Below are 23,090 nucleotides of genomic sequence, written 5' to 3'. Positions count from 1 at the left end.
AAAAATGTTAAAGGTCTAAAATGCCAAAGATTCATTTAGAACCATTAGAAACTTCTTCCGTTACAGGTTTCCAGTATGAAGATTTCCTTTTGACTGAGATTGGGAGGGGGGCCGGGTTCCTCCCCCTAACTGGAATTTTAATACATTTTAAGCATCCAAAAAGGCCATAAAAAAGGAAATATGTTAAGGATAATACATGTGCTAAATGAACCAGAGAGGCACACAGTGTTTGACAGATGCAGCTGTTGGCTTGGCACAAGAATAGAGCTGACTTACTATAAATTAATGAGATGATAAATATGCTTTTATATTGCATTATTAGTTAACATTTATATTGTATTCTCTTCTAGGACCAACCAGGTCAGCGCCCGTTGTATCTAGGCATTTATACTGTATAAAAAGAGTTTAGGCAGTTTCTAAATGTATTTAACTAAAAAGAGAAACCTTCATTTCTTGCTTGCTGAGGAAGTTAGAAGATTGGAAACTAGCTCCTCTGTTTAACTCAGAATCAATCATTATAACCTCAGCAGCAAGTTTCCCTTTCTTCAGTCAAGCTGCTTTGAACCAATACAGTACAAGGCGGCACTGCTTTGAGCCTCTCTCTTGGCAGTTTCCAATCCTTAGACCAAATTAATAAGTAGACTTCAGGAATACACATTCATTTCTTGAGGATAACCTTTCAGTTTCTATCATCTAAACAGACTATTGAATACAGTTTTGTTTGTTTTCTTAATGGACTCTTAAGTCAACACTAAGGCAAAGAAGGAACAAAGTACTCACTGCGGGTGTAGTTTGTATAAAGTTCCATCCACTCCAACAGTGATTTTCAAGTGCTCTAGATTACTGTTTTCTCTCTTCTTCTCTACTATAGCAGCCAGTCCTGCTCCACATAGCTGAGCTGCTCTCTTTGAGACAGCACCACACACCTCCTTTACGATAATGCTGTCATCACAAGTGCTGTCCAATCCAAGCTGCTGCAGAATTCTTCTAACCTGAAGAAGGGCTAGCCGGTCACTGTGTTCATACAAACACAACAGCAACTTTTGTGTGTACTTTCAGATTTTTAGTCTTACAAATGAAACCAAATTGTTAGAGATTAGCTCTGAAGAAAAGCCCAAACATCCTTAATTGAGAGGGAGGTTCTGACTGGAATCCAAATCCAAATTTTACATCTTGAGCCCTTCTGTAATTGCTATGAATACCACTTAAGAGGAATGAGTTTTTAAAAAGCACAAATAGCTGTTGGGCACTTCTCATTGAAAATCAGTAGGAATTAGGCACCTCACTGCCATTTCTGCCTTTGAAAATCTACCACCAAAGGGTCACATGTCAGCAACCCTATTTTTTTTTTTTTAGCATCTTTTCCTTCAGGATCAAAAAGTGATTTTACTCTGAAGATCATGGACAAGCACCCACACACATGCATACACATGTACATTCAGAGCACAGTTCTTTTTCATAATCCGTTATTAATACTCTTTTTGTAAAGGTAGTAACACTTGAGTGCCTCAGCAAACACTGTGAATGAGAAAGGCTGTGCACGGTGGTAGGATTTTTAAGATGACATGGTTAGGAGTGATTATCCCCATTCTTACCTAACAATTACAAAATAGTTATGCAACTCCCTCCCCACCCCCGCTCCTATTTTTAACAGCCTTCTAGGAAGGGGAATACTCCATGTTTTTGTGGGGGAATCACAGAATCATAGGACTGGAAAGGACCTGGAAAGGTCATCTAGTTCAGTCCCCTCCACTCATGGCAGGACTAAGTATTATTTAGACCATTCCTGACAGGTGTTTGTCTAACCTGCTCTTAAAAATCTCCAGTGATGAAGATTCCACAACCCCCATAGGCAATTTATTCCAGTGCTTAACCACCTTGACAGGAAATTTTTTCTAATGTCCAACCTAAACCTCCCTTGGTGCAATTTAAGCCCATTGCTTCTTGTCCTCTCCTCAGAGGTTAAGAACAATTTACCTCCTCCTCCTTGTAACAACCTTTTATGTACTTGAAAACTGTTATGTCCCCTTTCAGTCTTCTCCTCTCTATACTAAACAAACTCAATTTTTCAATCTTCCCTCGTAGGTCACGTTTTCTAGGCCTTTAGTCATATTTGTTGCTGTCCTCTGGACTTTCTCCAGTTTGTCCACAACTTTCCTGAAATGTGGCACCCAGAATTGGACACAATAGTCCAGCTGTGGAGTACAGTGGAAGAATTACTTCTCATGTCTTGCTTACAACACTCCTGCTAATACATCTCAGAAAGCTTTTTTGGGATGTGGGGGGACAACAGTTTTACACTGCTGACTCATATTTAGCTTGTGGTCCACTATGACCCGCAGATCCCTTTCCGCAGTACTACTTCCTAGGCAGTCATTTCCCATTTTGTATGTGTGCAACTGACTCTTCCTTCCTAAATGGAGCACTTTGCATTTCTCCTTATTGAATTTCATCCTACTTACTTCAGAACATTGCTCCAGATCATTCTGAATTTTAATCCTGTCCTCCAAAGCACTTGCAACCCCTCCCAGCTTGGTATCATTCACAAACTTTGTAAGTGTACTCTCTATGCCATTATCTAACCACTGATGAAGATTCTGAACAGAACCGGACCCAGAACTGATCCCTGAGGTACCCTACTGGGCATGCCCTTCTAGCTTGATTGTGAACCACTGATAACTACTCTCTGGGAATGGTTTTCCAACCAGTTGTTCACTCACCTTATAATAGCTCCACCTAGGTTGCATGACCGTCTGATAAACAAACAAATTAAGAAAATATGAGACGGTATCCAAAGCCTTACTAAAGTCAAGATATACCATACCTGCTGCTTCCCCCTTATCCACAACACTTTTTACTCTGTCAGAAAAAACCTATTAGGTTGGTTTGATATGATTTGTTCTTGACAAATCCATGCTGACTATTACTTATCACCTTATCATCATCTAGGTGTTCATATCCTCCATTATCTTTCCAGGTAGTGAAGTTAAGATGACTTGTCTGTAATTCCCTGGGTGTCCTTATTTCTCTTTTTTATAGATAGGCACTATATTTGCCCTTGACTATTGAATATTGCCATGGAATATTGACTAGGGGTTATAGAAGGGATTGGGGCCAGGACTCTTACAAAATGATGAGTCTCAATGTAAACCTGGCTGGTCACTTAATCTCTCTGTGCCTCAGATAATCTCTCTTTAAAATGGATATAATACTTACTCCACCTAAGCCACATAACTATGCCAATATAAGGTCCCAGTGTAGACCAGCCCTCGGACAAATTCCATTTACTTCAGTGGGAGCAGTGCCCAGGGAAAATTTCAAGATTTGAGCCAGAATTTTGTCACTTCCTGACCTCAATAGCTCCTATTTGCACAGAGGCAATTGGCAATGAAAGAAGACAGAAACCACCTCACTCTAATGAATTACTTTACCTTTCGATATGAGACAGGAATTTTGTTTCAAATATTCCTCTTGTCCTGAGCGATTCTGAAATCTGACCTCTGAACAGAAGTCCGTGTTTGGTTAAGTCAATCAAAATTTGCCTCACTATTTCACCCAAATACATTCCACTGGTCATTTTTTCATACCTATTTTACAAAACATATTTACAAGTAATTAAAAGATGGCAAATTCTGTTTAATATCATTGGTAGTACATCCCCTAAAAATATTTAAAACTCGGGTAATTCCACTGCCTAAACGCACTGTTGCTTGGCTGTAAAAAAAAAAAACAACAAACACATTATGTTACAATTACTTCAAATGCAAACACTAGTTACAATATTTCATGTTCCAAAGAAGATAAAGAAATGAGAAAGAACACACAAAATATTAAATATAATGCATTGATTGAAGTCCCAGTTTTAGGTTAACTAACATTTTACCCAGCTTCCCCCACCTTTAACATTGGTGGCTGATATAAATTAGATCCAGATAAGTTCTGGCCTTGCAAAACCAAACTCAGCCTCCTCAACTCATTTTTTACAGGATTTATTTTGAAGTTTGTTTTTAATACAAAACTTTCATAATTAACCTTATTTGGAAAGTATTCACAGTTGATTATTTTATCCTAGTGTCAAGCCAAGTGGAACAGTAAAGTGAAAGGATGACAGGATAACACTGTCATGCTTATGTTTTGCATGTGTCTTAAAAGGTGTTCTGTTTTGCAAATCACCTGTTTTAGCAATGTTGATGTGGGGACAGAGAAATAACTTAGTCCAGATATAAAGAATGTAGGCAATCTGCATGACTTATAGTTTGGCAAATGAATTACGATACCAAAATCTCCTTGTAAATTACTTGCTTAAAAAAAAAGGCAGTTCAGGTTCAGGGAAGTTGCAGTAACCTATTCATCATCTAAAAACAATAAAATCAGCTTTACCTCTGTTTCCCAGGATTTAATGAACCCTCATCCACTTCTTTATCATATTTTGTTCTGATACTATCAATGCACCCGTTGTCACCAAATCCTCCCCATTCCGTGTTAATGCACATTTTCCCTTCAGTCACTTCCATGATTTCAATATTCTTCATCTCTTCCATGTAGCACACGTTGCTACCTGTTCCTGGAAGAAAGCAACAGGGCTTCAGTCACATCTAGTTACAGAGTAGCTGAAATGCATAGAAGGAAATCATGGTGTCTACACTGTGAAATATTTAAATATTACTCTCCTGAACCAGATCTGTATTACAAAGACATCCCAAGATCTTAATAGAAATCAGTGTCAACAAGTGGCCTTTCTGATAGTATCTTCTACATCACTGAAATACAAACATTCAGAACTGAGGTAGGTTTTCCACAGAATTTGCCATAGAAATTAAGAGTACTGGAGATTTCCTATTACTGCAATGCCCTCATGGGAAGCTCACTGGAGAAAAGGAGACTGCGTAGGAAGGCCCAGAGTCAGGTGACTGAATACTACCCAATTGATATTTGCATCACATTTTGCAGGCCAGACAACTCATGCTACTGTAGAAGTTATTTGGCTCAACCATACTTTGTTTTATCCCATGTCATATTTGCTTATTCAGTGTTGCTACACACTGGCCAGGCATCTTTATCTGCCCAACTACAATGAACCCTGAGTCCTTTTATTCGGAGGATACTCCAGATTCACAGCTCATCTCTGCATGTGAACACATTCTCCAAAAGAACATAACATCTGAATCTAAAAATAGTTAAGCAGGCTGAGCATCATCTTCAGTGCTTAATTTGTGCCAGGGCTGGGCCCTGGCATCTCTAGGCTTTCCACATCAGTTATGAAAGTAAATCAATTGCTTAAGCCCTGGCACCTAAGTGCTTGAGCCGTGGCACCTCTTTCATTGTGAATTAAGCACTAATCATCTTCCTACAATATTAAGCACAGTCTCTAAGGATTCCCTCATTATATTCTGCTTTAAACACCCTTCCCTGTCCTCACCACACATAAGGCTTTACAGGCTGGCCACTAAGGGTGTGTCTACACTGCCCATGTTACAGCGTGGCCATGGCAGACATGGGCAGTGTAGTCACACACTATTGCTGGGGGAGAGCTCTCCTGGCGATTAAACAAAACAAAACAAAACACCCAGAACGAGAGGAGGTAGCTTTATCGCTGCAATCCAGCACTGTCTATCCTGGCGCTTTTCAGCACTAAAACTTTTGTTGCTCAGGGATGCGTTTTCTCACACCGCTGAATGACTAAAGTTTTAGCACTGAAAGTAGCAGTGTAGACACAGCCTTAAATTGTAACACTAGAGGACGAGATGAAACTTCATCCAGAACATGTCACAGCTTTTCCCCCAGCTATATTCACAGCCCCAGGGTGGTGTATTAGAAACAATAAAAATTATAAGCCGTCACTTTAAATCCTGGTCCAGCTTGCAGGCTAAAGACTTTGTAGGAAAGTGTGTGATCAATCTATACCTCGCACAGTCAGTTTGCAGAAAGCTAGAGTAAGGTGGGGTGAGCTGTGCTGCTCTGTTTTAGTGATCAACCTATTTTGTTTCCCTCCGTTTGGGGGGTTTTCTGTGTTCTGAATTCTAAGAAATATAGTTGTCTTATTTTAAAGCTTTCCAGCAGAAAACATTTAATGTTTGTATCCAATTTATCTTTTGTAGGTTGTGAAACATAACACACTATCAGTCCAATGACTGAAAATTAGTTAATCCCATTCTCCTACATCCTGGGGCAGATCATTACCACTGAGCTATCAAACTAGCACAAATTCTCCGAACATTAATAGTTCTTATGACAGACTTTATCTGTCTCAGTGGTAAGATTTTTTTCTATCACAAATCAACTGATTATTTAAATATTTTACTTTCATTTTAAACAAGTAATTTGACTAGTATGTTACCTGCAATAAAGCCAATTTCACAATTTGGATCCTCATAGCCACATGTCATCATTGTCCCAACAGTGTCATTTACCACTGCTACAATATCCAAGTCAAACTCCTGCAAAGGAAATCATATTATTTAGAAAGGGGTGCAGCTGTTTAAACAAACCAAATAGATGGGAATAGAAGTCCTTACATTTCTGCGTTTAATGGCCTCTCTTAGCATATCAACAACATCCTCTCCTTCACAGTCTGTTGCCTTGAAACCTTTTGTCCACTCCACAAGTGCGCCCTGTAACAAAACAGCAACAAAAATGACAAATGTAGTTGGATGTGAATCCTGTGCACTGAATGGGGCAGGGTCCGGTGGAAAAAGTAGTATGTAAGCATGTAATTAATGACTGTATCATTTACACAAGAGGGCTAAATTAAGGTTGCACAGGTAACCTTCATTCTGGCATTTTCTAACATTTGAGTGCTTGACTTTTGCAAACTTAATAATGTTCTTTTAATATAGTTTTTTATGTATAATATACTTTTGGCCTGTGTAAAACCCAGCTTCCACTGTGCTGACTCCACTTGCAAAGGCTGATTTACCATGTAACAAACAGTACGGTGGCACAGAGCCCCCAGTGATAGGGGGCGCCAAAATGCAGGACAAATCTCATCTGACAACCGGCCCCTGAGTCCTGGCAGGTGGCACAGCAGGGATCAGGCAGGCAGGCTGCCTGCATTCCATGGCGAGTGGCCTCACGCTGCTCCTGGAAATGGCCAGCTGCTGGCAGATCTCTGCATGCCCCTGGGGGCAGCTCTGTGTGCTGCCCCCCACCCCAGGCAGCTCACAAAGACCCGCTGCCTCCCTCCCTCCAAGGGGCAAACAGAGATGTACCAGCAACAGTGCAGCAGGGCTAAGGCAGCTCCCTGCCTACGTTGCCTCCCTCTCTCTGCACTGCTACCAGAAGCAGCCAGCATGTCCCTGTGGCTCCGGGGGTAGGGAGATGGAAGAGAGAGTCTCCATGCATTTCCCCCACCCTGAGCACCAACTTCGCAGCTCTGATTGGCTGGGAACTGCGGCCAATGGGAGCTGCGGAAGCCGAGGAGAAGGAGGAAGAAGAAAAGAATGAAAAACATGGAGGGGGAGATAAGAGAGAATATTCTTTTTCTTGGCTCAGTCCCGAGGGGGAGCCCCAAAAATGAAGCTACGCACAGGGCTCCACTAACTCTAAATCCCCCACTGTCCACTTGGTTTGCTGTTGACAGCTTTACTCCATGGTTTATTAAAATTCTGAACCATGTTTGCAGCACAAACCGTGGTTCAATTTGTAAAGTTATGTCCCTAAATACTAGACATTACCAAGGTGTAGCTTGTTACCAGAACAGACACACAATTAGATCGGAAGATAGCCTCACATATGCCATTATTATTTGACCATGTCTGTGAGTGAACTATGACAAGAATTATATTTACTGTAAATAATTAAGCAATCAACTTAAACAGTTTTCAGAAATTTTGCAATGGAAATTTCTTCTTATTTGATAAGTGATACTGGGGATTCTTATCTAGGGGTTTGGCTACACTTGCAGGTGTGCAGCGCTGGGAGTTAAAGCTGTCTTCGTGCAGTTGTGTAGGGAAAGCCTTGGAGTGTGGCCACCCTGACAGCTACCAGCGCTGCAGTGTGACCACATTTGCAGCATTTGCAGCGGTGTGGGGAGTGGTGCATTGTGGGCAGCTATCCCACAGAGCACCTCGTCCCATTTTGGCTCTGTGGGTTGTGGGAAGGGGGCAGAGGATGCGGGTCATTCTGCTTCTTGTCCCAATGCTCCGTGATGCTTCGCTTCACATCCCAGCAATCCCTGTTTTTCAGTCTATGTTTGGTGCCATCTTGACTCTCTCAACAGTTTCTGTGCAGCACGATTTCTGTGGGAAATGGAGCCCAAACTGCTGAGGAGTATGCTGACGAGTCTCGTCAGCACATCATGTTTGGCAGTTGAGCTATTCCTTAAGATCCAAAGTGATGAGGCGTCCGACGATGATAGCGAGTCACCTGACACATATGAAACTAAATTGCTTCTGGCATTCATGGAAATGCTCAGCACTATGGAACGCCGCTTTTGGGCTCGGGAAACAAGCACCGAGTGGTGGGATCACATCGTCCTGCAAGTCTGGGATGACGAGCAGTGGCTGCAGAACTTTCGGATGAGAAAAGCCACTTTCATGGGACTGTGTGCTGAGCTCGCCCCAACCCTGCAGCGCAAGGATACGCGATTGAGAGCTGCCCTGTCAGTGGAGAAGCGGGTGGCTATTGCAATCTGGAAGCTGGCAACTCCAGACAGCTACCGATCGGTTGCAAACCAGTTTGGAGTGGGAAAGTCGACCGTTGGAATCGTGATGCAAGTTTGCAGGGGCATTTCGCATTTCCTGCTATAAGAAGCCGTGACTCTCGGGGGAAGCGTGAGAACACATTGTGGATGCTTTGCACAAATGGGTTTCGCCGAACTTGGAGGTGATAGATGGGACGCATATTCCGTATTCTGGCACCACCCACCTAGCATCCAGTACATTAATCAGAAGGGGTATTTCTCTATGGTTCTCCAGGCGCTTGTGGATCACCGTGGGACGTTTCATGTGACATTACACAGGCTGGCCTGGAAAGGGTGCATGATGCACGCATCTTCGGACACTGGCCTGTTCAGGAAGCTGCAGGCAGGACTTTTTCCCAGACCAGGAAGATCACAGTAGGGGACATTGAAAGCCCATTGTGATCCTTGGAGACCCCACTTACCCACCTGTAATGCCTATGGCTCATGAACTGTATACAGGAAGCTTGACAGGAGCAAGGACCTGTTCAACTACAGGCTGAGCCGGTGCTGAATGACTGGGTGGAGTGTGTTTTGCTGTTTGGCCATTTAAAAGGGCCGCTGGCGATCTCTGTATGGGAAGCTAGACTTGGGGAAAGCAGCATCCCCAGCGGTTATATCCATGCTGCTGTACCCTTCATATATTTGTGAAGGAAGGGTGAAAGATTCAGTCAGGCATGGACCTCCGAGGTTCAATGCAAGTGGAGGCTGATCTTGCACAGCCAGGAGCAGGGCTACTAGAGAGGCCCAGCACAGGCTTTCAAGGATTAGGGATGCCTTGAGGGAGGAAATTTGAGGCTGAAAACCAACATATGTTTGGTGCCTTGCACGGAGTGAAGTTGCAGTGGTTACAATGTTAGTAGGAATCTGTTTTTCCTAAGCTGATTTGCAGTGCCTGTTTTCTTTCCTGGGCTAAGGTATCTTTTGACTTTCTGCAATAATAAAGACTGTTTTCAAAGCCAAGATTCATTTATTGAAAAGAAAATACTTTATTGACAGACACACAACATTTTTGGAACCTAAAAGGCAAGGGTGTGGAGGTGGGAACTGTACAGTCACAGGTTTGAATATGTCCTGTCTGGATGTGCTGTAGCAATGACTGCTGCACTTCAGATGGCTAATACTGCATGGTGATGGGGTTTGAGTGCAGAGGGTAAGAGTTCGTTAGTTCTCAGGGCTGGTTGGTGAACTACAATGTTGGAGGCAGCTGGTGGTGGTAAGAACCTGGATGCTGGGAATGAGGGGTTGTGAGCTGAACATTGGGGCACAAGGAAAGAGCTTTGGGACGGGGGCAGGAGGGCGGGACGGTAGTGCTCTGCCTGCATGGCTACGAGCGCCTGGATAGAGTCTGCTGGCGCGCCAGGATGCTTATCAGCTGCTTTGTGCTTTTCTTCCTGTCCGCTGCGTTTTCTGCTTCTGCGGATCCTGCTTTCCCTTTCCCTCCAGTCCTGCACTTTTTTGATTCTCTGTGACAGTTGGCTGCACCATAACTGCTTGCAGCATGTCTTCTTTGCTTTTTCGCAGGCTTCTTCCAGTCGTTTTGTAGTCTTTGAGCTGTTGATAACACGGGCAGCCAGAGATCTCAAGGTTGCTTCTGTAAAGGCCCAAAATGCAACACTTACAGAGGCAGCATTGTTTATATACAAGACAGTTATTCCCACACAGAAGGAGTTGTACAGTCTTTCACCAATAGCATAATTTTCCCATACCAAAGAGAGCTGCACAATAACCACGGAGCCCGAAATGGTGAAGTAAGGGGGTTTGCTTCTGATTGCTTCAGACGAAGCAAACAGCTCTACACTGTCCCACTCGGTTTCTGTGCGGGCTGGGAAAGCAAACAGCTGCAGGGTTTCTTGAACCTACAACTGGAACACTCTGAACCCAACATTTTCCACAGGAGTTGATCCTGGAAGATATCTTGCGCTGCGGGGTCACCTGGGAAGCGCAAGGAGGTCTTCTACAGCAATGCGGATTCCGCCTGGCCCCTATGCAGCTTGCCTGTGTCTTGCAATGGTCCCCCACCCTTCGCGGCCACAGTGGCATGGATGCGTAGCCTGACTGGGACAAGGAACCACAGTGGCTCTCCTATAAACTTGCAGCAAGCGCATTGCCCACTCTGGCTGAAACTTTTGAGAGATTACCGAGCGCCGATTACCGCGACGTGATAGACCACATCAATGCGCTATTCCACATCTAGGCATGCATGCATGCAGCCTAAACCCTCCCTCCTCTCCTGAAATTTTCCATCAATGAAAATAAAGCCGCTTACCGGGAACCTGCTCCTCTGTTTGTCCTCCACCAAGTACAGCTGCTGCGACTGTGCTACCTTCCTCCTGCTTGAGAAGAGCTCCTGGCTGCATGCCTCCTGGGACTCCGGGTGTCTCCCCACACCCCAGTACCCCTCACTCAGTTTCCTCCCCCACGCACCGGATCCCTCCTCCTCTCTCCCCCCCACTCTGAAGTGTCCATCGTGGTCCTCGGATTGGTGGTGGGGTCACCCCAAGTATCGCGTCCTCAGCTCTTTGTAAAAACGGCAGGTCGTGGGGCAGCGCCTGGAGTGGCGGTTTCCCTCGCAGGCTTTGCAATAGGCACACGCAACTCCTTCACTTTACCACCTGCACTGCAGCGCATCCCGGTCATGCCCCTTTCCAGCATGGCCCTTGGATATCTGCCCATAGGTATCTTAATTCCCTTTACGGGGGGGGGGCTGTGGAGTAGCAGCTGGGGACTGCACAGCTTCCTTTCCCCCCAAACACTGATGAGGTCCAGCACTCGCCATTGCTCCATGCTGGGGTCGCAGTTTGCCGCGTGGAAGGCATGGTCACCGGGAAAGATTCACTGATTGCACTCCACACTCCACACCTGGCTGAGCAAACAGAAAGGGGATTTTTAAAATTCCCGGGGCATTTAAAGGGCAGGTCACCTGAAGCCAGGGCAGTAGAGTTCGAACTGATGAGCTGAGTGGCTGAACAGGCATTCTGGGATATCTCCGAATACCTCTGGAGGCCAATAACAGCGCTTTTGGTGGCCACACTGGTGGAGCAGCGCTGCATCACCAGTGCTGCAGTCCTTATTCCGCAGGCCGAGGTGGAGTACAGCCAGAGCTGTAGCCAGGGAGATACAGCGCTGTATGTGCCTTGCAAGTGTGGACGGTGAGTGGGTTGCAGCGCTGTAAAGTCACCAACAGTGCTGCAACTCTCCAGTGTAGCCAAGCCCTCGGTTACCTTGTGAGTTGTTTTAACCTGAAGATAAATAATCTGATCCCACTGATGAAGTTTTGAAGTTATGCTAAAAATAACTAGCTTTCCATTGTGCAACCAGTATTATACAGACTGCTCAGTATGAACCAATGACAGTTTACGAACAATGTTGAAATCATAGCTGTTAATTACACCAAGTTTAAAAAAAAAAAAGATGAATTTAAGACAGAAAATTCTTGTCACCGGAAGAGGTGAAACAGACTTGTCCATTTTCCCATCACTCACTAATTTGCTTCATATTTGAAAGGCAGAGCGAAAAATAGTTCTTAGTTATAACCAAGGCCTTAGGCTGAAGTTCCAATGTGTGTGGTGGGGGATTTTTTTGTTTTTGTTGTTGCTTCACCACCACCCACCACCCCCTTAGTACAACAGGTTTAAAATAAACCAAGCATTGAATCTCCTTTCAAATTTTTACAGAGTCTAAGTGTCAAATCAGGGCACAAAGGGGGAGGAAGTATCATGAAAAGCTGCTTGATGATCAATCAAAATTCAACCCTTCGCTGTGAATGACTAAGTTCAACTCTGCCCACTGGTGCACCACAAAATGGAATAAATGAAGTGTGAAAGAAGACACTGAGTGCAGATATCCTTTTTCCTGTTGCACACTTCTGAAAATACTCAATTTGTAGCTGAAAAAGTATAATTAGGAGACTAATCTCCATTGATATTATCAATCCAAAGGAGAGCAAGAGATTTCTGACCCATTAAAAACATACAAGATCATTTAGTAGTCCATCATGGCTTCCTCTTCTTGCTCTATAAGTAGCCAACTGGCTGAATGAGCCAATATTCAGAATGAGTAAAGGTGGCAAAATCTGGCAGTATATATACTTAGAATATTTGTGTGTGTTTATGGTGTTTTTTTCATCTCTATTTTATGTGAGGCAATTCATAAGTCTAAGGATCTGCCCTGAATCTTATTTAAAACCTTGTAAATCCTTGCTTGTAAAAAATACAAATTTTTAAATGCTGGATTTAAAATGAAGGGTTTCTCCATTAAATGACTGAACAGAGACTAGTTAAAAAAAATCCATCAAAATGATCCAGCAATTTTCTAATAGGAATCAGATCTACTGTAGCTATTCAACACTGTTTTGTGTTCCAGTCCTTACCTTATCAATGCTAGCTTGCCTGCAGGGGAAAGAGAATGTGAAGCCCAAAGGGAGACGTGCACCTTTAATTCCCATGTACTCCAAAAACTCTGCTATGCACTGGACAATGTGATCAAAGAGCTGGAAGAACAAAAGCCGTGTGTAAAAACCAGCACATATTTAATGGACAATAACGTGGCAAAAATAATAACCAGGTTGGACATTACCTCTTCCCCTGTTCCTTGCATAATTTCCAAAGGAATGGCAAAGATTTTATTGTACATTCTCACAGATTTTCTTCTCCCACTTCTAATTTTGACAAGCAGAACTCTGAAATTTGTTCCCCCAAGATCAAGTGCAAGGAATTTTCCTTTTTCTGTATCGGAAAAATATTTTTTTCAGTGCTTCTCAACAGTTAGACATAGTACATCTGCCTAGTCAGAACATGCAAGCTACGGGAGCCATTACAGCACACCACAAATACTGGGTAAGAGCTGACTGGGAACTCTAATTCACATCCTGCAGAAAATTCCCAAAGTTTAAAAAGCGTTCCAAAAGGGAATGGAAAATAAAATATATCAAAATTTCTGTAGAATGGGAATTCCAAAAATTTGTTTAGAAAAATTTTTTATTTTGTTTCAACTTTTTAAAAATCTTTCAAAAGCTTCCTGAGCTTCTGGGAGCCCCAGTAGCCCGCCTAGTGGGGAGCTCAGCAGTTCAAGGAGCCTGGGAGCCAAGACTCTGAGGGCTCCCAAGCTGCCAGGAAAGCCTGGAAACTCTGGAAAACCTGCCTGCATGGCAGCCTGCCTTGTAGACTGCCACAGAACCAGGGACTCTGTCAAGGCTGTCAAGTAGCCAGGAGTTTGGAAGCCCTGGGAGACTGAACTGCCAAGGATACAGGAGCATTTCATGAGACATTTAAACCCTGACGAATTGGCAATTTCCAACAGAAAAATGTTCCAGAGGAAAATTTCCAATCAGCTCTACTATGTAATCTTACATTTTCGTGTGTTTTACAAAGATCCTTACCTGTTCCATCTGGAGTTCCACAAACATAAGTTGGTAACATTTTCACTGTGGCAGTCGCATGTGTTTCTTTCTTCAGTCCATATTCCAATTCTCCCCTCATTTTATTTTTCACTTCTATTAGATTCTCTTTGGAAAGTTCAAATGATGCTAGAATCTCATCAATTTGTTTGCGCTGAGATACCAGTCTGCACGCAACTGCAGTTACCATGGCTGCTCCCTTCCCACTGCCACTTTCAGAGAGAAGAAATCGGACATCACAGTTTGGGACCAGCCTTCTCACAACCTTATGCAGGCGTTTAGGATATCTAGAAGAAAAATCATTGCCTTAGACCCTTGCAAAATATTGTGTGTTTAATATACATGTACAAAACCATACACATCTATAATAAACACACAAAACTTCATAAGTACAAAAGGAGAACTAGCTAAATGCAACCCAGGGCTGCCCAGAAGACTCAGGGGGCCTGGAATCTTCAGCGGCGGGGGCCCCGCCACCGAATTGCCACCGAAGACTCTGCACTTCAGCGGCGGTTCCCGGGTGGACCCCCCACCGCAGGTCTTCGGGGCACTTCGGCAGCAGGTTCTGGAGCAGAAGGACCCCCCTGCTGCCAAAGACCCAGAGCGGAACGACCCCCCTGCCGCCAAGACCCAGAGCAGAAGCAGCTCCGGGGCCCCCGGAGTGAGTGAAGGCCCCCCCTCCAGGGGCCCTGAAAAACCTCTTGTAGGGGCCCCTGCGGGGCCTGGGGCAAATTGCCCCACTTGCCCTCCCCCTCTGGGCAGCCCTGATGCAACCTCAGAAATTAAGAGGGGGAATGAGTGTGCAACTCTTGTTTTCTGGTTATTGGCAGCTGCAGTTGTTACTGTAGGTGAGAAGGAATTATTGGCAACATCCCCCATGATCAAATCCATACAAATAGGCTCTAATGAAATTACACCTTCAAGTCTTGCCAGAAGATCTTGGGGAGAAGGGATGCCCCATATGACACATTGGGGAGGGTGTAGAGATAGGCCTTAACCAGACAAGTTACAACTTGCCACCTCCTCAATTTTGTCGAAGTGTAGGTGTAGATTCAGATCCAAGCTTTGAATTCGGGCCCCTCTTTCCATAATGTGCCGACTCTGAACACTCTAGAATTTGGGTAAGCTTGATTTAGATTAGATTCTGGATCCAAACTTCTCTACTCAGGTACACCTCTAGTTAAGAAGAAATTGTGCTACAGCTAATAAATCAAAGGTTCAAAATAGAGAAATGAATCAGGATAGAAAGTTAGTTTGAAAATTCCATGTGATAGATCATAATAAAATGTATTTTGTTGATTGTTTGCTAGAGGCGTAATTTTACAAAAAATTCTTTCAGCTTTATAGATTTCATGTTCAAGTATTGTCTCAGAAGGATGAATGGTAAACAAGACATGTGGTGAATAGATTGGGGAAGGGGTCGGACAATGTTCGTAACCTTTGCCAAATAACCCAGACAAAATAATATAGCAGCTAGGCAGCTTACTTACTGAGGGTGTGTTTTATACAGAGTTCCATCTATTCCAACAGTAGTTCTCAGTCGTATTAGTTTTTTATTTTCTCTCAGACGGGTCAGTATTGCTGCTAAGGCAGCAGCACAGAGATTTGCGGAGCGAAATGAAACAATGGTACAGACATGCTGAACAGCAATGCAATCTTCTTCAGAAGGAGTCAGGCCCAGTTCCATCAGTATCTCCTTAGTGTTTTGGAGACCTTCTTTATGTCTAACACCAAACAAAGAAACATACATTAACCTATACCAGAATAATTGTGTTTGGATGTGACTAACAGAAAACAACACAGACTTAGGTCACAAGAGATAGACAATTTCCTGAGAGCACTGGTTCTATGTGCTTCATAGATTACTAGTGGTCCACAGATGATTTGCTTCCAATCTGCAGTGAGCGGGCCGATTACAGGTTGAAAGCTTCTCCTGTTCATTTTTCATCTTTAAAGGTTTCTTGCCATGAATCAGGTTGTCCAACCAAAATAAAATTAGAGAGTCTCAGAAGGCCTGATACAGCTCCAATGAAAGTCAATGAAAAGATCCCCATTAAGTTGACTTGACCCTTGAATAAACAGGGGAGGGCAAGTTATGTTTAACAAACATTAAACAGGCTGCTCCTTTTCTGTATCACTTTCACCCTTGTCTGCGTTCTCAGGTTTTAGATTACTATTAGAAGTAGAACTGGAGCACTACATGCTAATATTCAAGACAAAATGCTCTGTTTTACAGATAAATGTGCATTTGTTGCTTTTCCCTTAAAGAACATAATAAAGTCATGGTCCATTCTGTGGCTGGAATATGGCCCATGTTTAAAACCAAAACACCAGAAACAGTTTTCAAACACTACAGACGGTCATCAATGACATGGGCTGTCTGCAGATCCATAATGCTCTTTATCCAGCCTTATAAACCCAAACATAACAACAAGTATGAATATGTAAAGCCTTCCACTCTTCTGAAACACTGAAAACAGCTCGGTGGATCTACACACATGGTTAGTGTAACCAGACAGCAAATGTGAAAAATCGGGACAGGGGATATGGGGTAATAGGAGCCTATATAAGAAAAAGACCCAAAAATTGGGACTGTTCCTATAAAATCGGGACCTCTGGTCACCCTACACATGGCCAGGTCTCTCCATTTGTTACATATGATGAATATAATACATTTAAATAATTTAGTGTGTGTTTGCCTCTGTATTATTTTATTACCTATTAAAAGACCAGTTTGATCTACTAGATTCTCCTATTGATTCTAGCACTGAATTGATTTGAGCAGAAATTTGATCATCAATCCAGGATCAATCTCAACAATCAATTTCAAATATTTACATATTATAATAGCATGGAAGATGACTAGCTGCACTTATGGAAAGGCTAAAAAGTGATTACTGAAGACTGTTTTTAAAGCTCTTACTTTTCCATAGCAGCTACATGTTTTGTCTCAATCTTGTCCTTAGTACGGAGAGCTGCTGATATCTTGCCATTGAAGAGAAGGCCTTTCTTTGCCATTTTTAGAAGAATGAGTCTTACAAGTTCTCCTAAATACAATCCACTAATCATCTTCTCAAACCTGTTAGTGAATACAAGCAATGGTTACACTCAAAAAAGATACCTAGCCGTCATCATGGATAGGTCTCTGAAGATATCTGCTCAGTGTGCAGTGGCAGTCAAAAAAGCTAACAGAACATTAGGAACCATTAGGAAAGGGATAGATAACAGAAAATATAATAATGCCACTATATAAATCCACAGTACACTCACATCTTGAATCAGGGGTGAAAGTAACAAAGGAATTACCAGTATGCTGGAGTCCTGAGCCGGGGGCGGGGCCTCAACTGGAAGGAGAGTGGCCTTAACCAGAAGAGGCGAGACCATTAGAGATTTAAAGGGGCCCGGGTTCTGGCTGCAGTAGTGGTGGCTGGAAGCTCCGGGACCTTTAAATCACTGCCAGAGCTACCAGCTGCAGAAGTGGCTGGCACTTGGGGGCCATTTAAAGAGCCCGGGGCTACCACAGCAGAGCCCGGGGCCCTTTAAATTGCTCCCTGAGCCCTGTAGCCAGATCCCCAGGGTAGCAGAGGCAGCTGGGGCTCGGGTGGTGATTTAAAGGGCCAGGGGCTCTCAGCCGCCACTACCACAGCAGAGCCCCCAGGCTCTTTAAATTGCCAAAGGAGCCCCAGGGGTCCCGGCTGCCACTGCTACCCCAGGACTCTGGCAACAGGGCTCAGGTGGCGATTTAAAGGGCCTAGGGCTTCAGCTGCTGCTGGGAGCCCCAGACCCTTTAAATTGCCGCCTGGGGAAGCTGGTTCGGTATGCTGTACCAGGGCATACCAGCTTACTTTCAGCTCTTCCTTGAATACTCTGTGCAGTTCTGGTCACCCCATCTCAAAAAGATGTATTAGAATTGTAAATAATACAGAGAAGGGAAACATAAATGATTTGGGATCTGCAAAAACTTCCATACGAGGAGAGATTAAAAAGCCTGGGACCGTTCAGCTTAGAAAATAGAAGAAGGGGGAGAATATGATAATACTTTGTCCTGCCATGAGTGCAGGGACTGGACTAGATGACCTCTCAAGGTCCCTTCCAGTCCTACGATTCTATGCTAGAGGTCTATGAAATCATGAATTGTGTGGACAAGGTGAATAGATAAGTGCTACTTACTCCTTTACATAACACAAGAACTAAGGGACACCTGATGACATTAATAGGCAGCAGGTTTAAAACAAACATAAGGAAGTACTTCTTTAAACAACACACAGTTAACCTGGGGAATTTGTTGACAAAACTGTAACTGGGTTCAAATCTGCATTAGATATGTTAATGAAAAATAAAGTCCATCCACAGCTATTACCCAAGATAGTCAGGTATGGAACCCACGCTCAAGGTGTCCCTAAATCGCCCTTACCAGAAGCTCATACTGGACAACAGGGGATGGATCACTCAGTAATTGCCCTCTTCTGTTCATTCCCTCTGAAGCATTTGGCACTGGCCATTGTCAGAAGACAGGATACTAGGCTAGACAGACCATAGGTCTGACCCAGTGTGGCCATTCTTATGTTCTTATATTCTTATAGACAAAAACACCAAGGTACCTAAGTAAACCTAATTCTTTCTACAGATCACCAAAATTGTTATATATTTATAGGGAAAATGTAATTAAGCTTACATAAAAGTAGATACCAGCAACTCTCTGTATTTTAAACTGGTTATTAACAGTCATTGAAACCATATTAAACATGATGCATTTCACTCCAAAGGTTCTAACAAATATTACTGTAGGAATTTCGCTGTGATAAAATGATACATTTCTGTAATTAAAAGAATAACGTGAGGGAAAAACATCAGATTACCAGCCTTTCAAATGGTAGCCATTAAATTTGGGTGTGCATTTTCTTTCTGTGACACAAGGACAAAGCAGATATCCCTGCGTTAATGCTTCTTAAGCAACGTATTAATATATTTGCCTGCAACCCAGCCATTGGAGGAGCTTGGATGAAATACACTTTTAACACAGGTTCATCTATATGCATTAGAAACTCCTCTTTTGAGCACCTACTGGGTGACATGCAGAGAACACTTTAGAAGATATTGTATCACAGAGAAGCAGTTTTCAATCACTGACCTTGCATAGGTACTCTTGGCATTCATACTGAATGAGCGGACTGAGGTTACACTAATATTCCTAATTCTGTTGCTGCTGAGGAGCTAACCCCACCTCTATCCTGTGGTCCCTCATTAACATGCAAGTAATTTCAGAAGAACACATGACAGGTACTCTTATGAAGAAAAATGATAACAAATCAGCCTCACTTCCTCATTTTACTCCATCACAAAATGACAACAGAATTACTGACTAGTAATATAGTAACATTACTGGTTGCTTTGTTGGGACAGAAGGTGAAATCCTGATTCCATTGAAGTCAAGTCAATGGCAAAACTCCTATTGACTTCAGTGGGGCCAGGATTTCACCCAGAGTCCCCAACAAGACCCTTCCATCTGAAATAAAAGGAAACAGAGTTGCAGGAAATGATCCAGAATGCATGAGGCTTCCAAGTCACACTGTGCAGTTCGAGATGTACCGTCCGGTGAAGGCTCACAGCAGCAGTGTGGCACAGCCATGTAAGAGATCCCACCATCAGCCAGAAGGAAGGGGATCTTAACTGAACCGGTCCCAGGAACACTTTGGGTATGGATGGATGGAGGCTTGAGCCAGCTTCCATCATGGCTAAACTAGTTCATCTAACCCTACTTCCATTCCCAAGGGCTCTATAGCTCAGTGCAAGCTCGGTAAACACACTCAAAATGCGGAGACTGTCACAGAAAACTTCATGTTAATAAGTGAAGGAGGAACAATACTTACAGTTGTTTTCCGGGATTGATAGATCCCAAGTCAATCTCCCTGTCAAACTCAGTCCTGAGATCATCCAGTGACCCATCATCTCCAAAGGCTCCCCACTCAGTGTTAATGCACATCCTCCCCTCATCACCTTCCACCAGATCAATGTTACTCATTTCTTCCATGTAGCAGGCATTTGTGCCAGTTCCTGAGTGTATTAGAAAGAAACAAATTTACACATGAAGAATTAATTGAAAATACATTTTAGAATTAGATTCAATATTTTCTTTACCAGAAAATGTACTTTCATTAAGTTACATGTTATGTTACACAAAACCGTCTCTATCTGAAACCTGTTAAATAACCATTGAATATCAAGGAAATAGTGAATGAATGAAATGAAATGAATATAAGGGCTGAGTCATTCAAAATATTTGTGCTATTTCATATTCACTCATATATGACAGTTTAAAAGAATAAAATTAGGAAAATGTGAAGCGGACATGTTATGAAAAGAGTATATGATTCTTGTTGGGAAATATGAGAAAAAGGGTTTCCTTCTCTGGACAAAAATACATGGATTTTCTATAGCATTAGCAGAAACATTTATTTTGTAGATCAGAATCTCCTGAAAGAATTGGATACAACACAACTATAGCCTCCTTTATTATTTGATGATCTCTCTGTATATGAACAGGATGGAAATTCCTTTACCATTATGGACCTCTCACTTCCTGACAGTATAAACTATAAACAATGTCATTTTTAAGCACGATTGTTGCAGTCATCAAAAGGCTTAAAAAGACTAACTGTAATGAAACATTTTGGAAACAGCTGGCCAAAAACAGCTGTTCACTGTGAGTCTGACCCCAAGAGCTCTCCAATGTCTCAGGACTTGCCAATGTTGTCTTGTCTATTTTTTTCTTAACAGAACTAAATATATACATGCAGAGGTAAAATTTTAGGATATATTGAATTGTCCCAAGGTTAAGCAGAAGTCACTAGAAGACAGACAGACAGACAGGCATCTGTGTAAGAAAAAGAGTAAGTAGGAGCATTCAGGAAGTGATCATTTGTAAAAGATCCCAGGCAAAATAAAACAAGACAAGTATCTTCTTTTTAAAATATAAATTTGTACAGTATATAAGATGACAACACTCATTTTACTGATTTAGGACTAAAAATTTTTCAAGCCAGCTTTAACTAAGCCACTATTTTTGCATTTGCAATTTTTTGGATGTGCAGGTGGTGTCACAAATGTTTACATTCCATTTTGTATCCAAAAGTGAGAGACTAGTGCTTGAAAATCCAATCTTTTATGGTTTTCATTTTCAAATAGTTTACTTTTGAATTGTGAAGTTGAAAATGCCTCCATCCCCCAGATTTGCTAAAATCATAAGCCTGCTTTTTCAACTCTGCTTTAATAAAATAAAATTACCTATTATGACGCCAACTTCACAGCGCTGATCATCATATCCACAGGTCATCATTGTTCCCACTGTATCATTTACCAGTGCTAAAACATCTACATCAACATCCTAAGAACGTAAAGACCACTAGTGAATAGAAAAACATTTACACTCTTCCTTATAGTTAAGTAACAATGTTTAGACACAACATTGTGAAATTGGGCCCTCTTAAAGTTAGTCAATGTGACTAAGATTAATTTACTTCAATGAGATTTGAGCATATGCTTAATAAGGATGGACTTAAGCACATGCATAAATGCTTTGCTGAAACAAGGCCAGAATCTTCGGTTGTTCTCCCATTCTGTCCAATCCACCAGTCCATAGTCAAGAAATTAAAGAAAAACAAAAGCTCCAATTCTGATGCGATGGCACCAAAAATCACCATACAAGTCAGTAAGAACCAGGTTCAGGTATCCTTACTCATGTGAAGTAGCACCTTATTTCTTCCATAGCCCCACTGAAGCCAAAGGGAATTTGGGGGAGTAAAGAGCTACTCAACCTAAGTCAGTGTGCCAGACTCAGGCCCTAATTAACAAAACATTCATGTCAGAGCTGCACAGGTTCTTACTGATGTCAGTGACACTAATATACAGACAGAGAAAAAATGAAAAGCAGAGCTGAGTTTTTTGCCATTTTAGAAACAGTGAAATATAGTATATGCTAAAAAGAGGTCAAACACAATTTTTTTTTCATATTTCGTAAACGTTACAAGGGACAGAGAAGGCGTAAAGGAAACTAGCTTTTTAAAGCACCATTGAATACATAAAGGAGAATGCTAAAAATTAGGTTTTAATTATGTTTCATTACTAATTTTAAAATGTAATCAAACATCCCATAGTTAGTACTTTTTATTGCAAGTACAGCAAAGTCAAGCACAAATAAACTATCCTTTAAGATTATAAAAATATGTACGCTATCCTTCATTATCAAACATAGGCTATTTATTTCTATATGATGAAATGATTTTATTCTATTTATTATTAAGACTTCTGCACTATAAAACTTGCCTTATGCTTTCTGAGAGCATGGCGCAGAGAGCTGGTCACATCTGTCTCCTGCACTCCTCGTACCTTAAAGTACTTTGTCCAGGAAAGCAGCACACCCTTTAAAAATAGTCAATCTATGTTACAAATTTAAAAATAACTTTTAGCATTAATAACTATAGAGGCAGCAGACAATACAATATATTCTATCATTGGCTTTTGGAGAATTTCACTGCCACTACTTCGTGTGTAAGAATTTGAGCAGAAGTAGCAGAATCACCCCTTGGCAATCCACTGGGATGCAGGGTAAAGGTCTTGTCATATAAGCAGCCTTGTCAACTATAGCTACCACCAAAAATACTACAGAAGTGGTCAAACTAAGACCCTGATCCTGTTAACAAGTATGCACATGCTTCACTTTAAGCATGGATAGTCCTATAGACCTCAGTGGGCCTACTCACATACTTATAGTGAAACACGTGCATAGCCTTTGCAATGTCAGGACCTAATACACTAACTTATTATTTTAAGAAAGGTAGCGAAAAACAGGCACTCAAATAAAGGCAGTCATTGCAGCTTCTGTTCCCACCCCCCTATGCTATCTGATTATTTCAGTCATGTGCCCCTCAGTATTTCAGATCTACTATAAATATCCCAAACAAGAGGGATTAAAATATAAGCCTGCTTTATAGCACAGAAATACATCTTTTGAAATCC

The 23,090-nt window shown here is 42.3% G+C and overlaps 1 protein-coding gene across 1 annotated transcript in view; it reads right to left on the bottom strand.

The window, feature by feature from the left end:
• Nucleotides 1-23,090, bottom strand: part of HKDC1 (hexokinase domain containing 1) — a 41,624-nt gene that overhangs the window by 2,567 nt on the left and 15,967 nt on the right. The window contains exons 5-17 of the mRNA XM_032795217.2: nucleotides 22,398-22,493; nucleotides 21,360-21,459; nucleotides 19,946-20,129; nucleotides 16,999-17,154; nucleotides 15,566-15,799; nucleotides 14,058-14,362; nucleotides 13,256-13,404; nucleotides 13,050-13,169; nucleotides 6,516-6,611; nucleotides 6,338-6,437; nucleotides 4,381-4,564; nucleotides 3,432-3,587; nucleotides 781-1,014 (exon numbers count right to left, since the gene is read on the bottom strand). Of these exons, the coding sequence (XP_032651108.1) occupies nucleotides 781-1,014; nucleotides 3,432-3,587; nucleotides 4,381-4,564; nucleotides 6,338-6,437; nucleotides 6,516-6,611; nucleotides 13,050-13,169; nucleotides 13,256-13,404; nucleotides 14,058-14,362; nucleotides 15,566-15,799; nucleotides 16,999-17,154; nucleotides 19,946-20,129; nucleotides 21,360-21,459; nucleotides 22,398-22,493 (2,114 nt within the window). The remainder of the gene's footprint in view (nucleotides 1-780; nucleotides 1,015-3,431; nucleotides 3,588-4,380; nucleotides 4,565-6,337; nucleotides 6,438-6,515; nucleotides 6,612-13,049; nucleotides 13,170-13,255; nucleotides 13,405-14,057; nucleotides 14,363-15,565; nucleotides 15,800-16,998; nucleotides 17,155-19,945; nucleotides 20,130-21,359; nucleotides 21,460-22,397; nucleotides 22,494-23,090) is intronic.

This window comes from Chelonoidis abingdonii, chromosome 15, assembly GCF_003597395.2.
Source record: "Chelonoidis abingdonii isolate Lonesome George chromosome 15, CheloAbing_2.0, whole genome shotgun sequence".
Taxonomy (NCBI): domain Eukaryota; kingdom Metazoa; phylum Chordata; order Testudines; family Testudinidae; genus Chelonoidis; species Chelonoidis abingdonii.
This window is presented reverse-complemented; position numbering and strand designations above follow the sequence as displayed.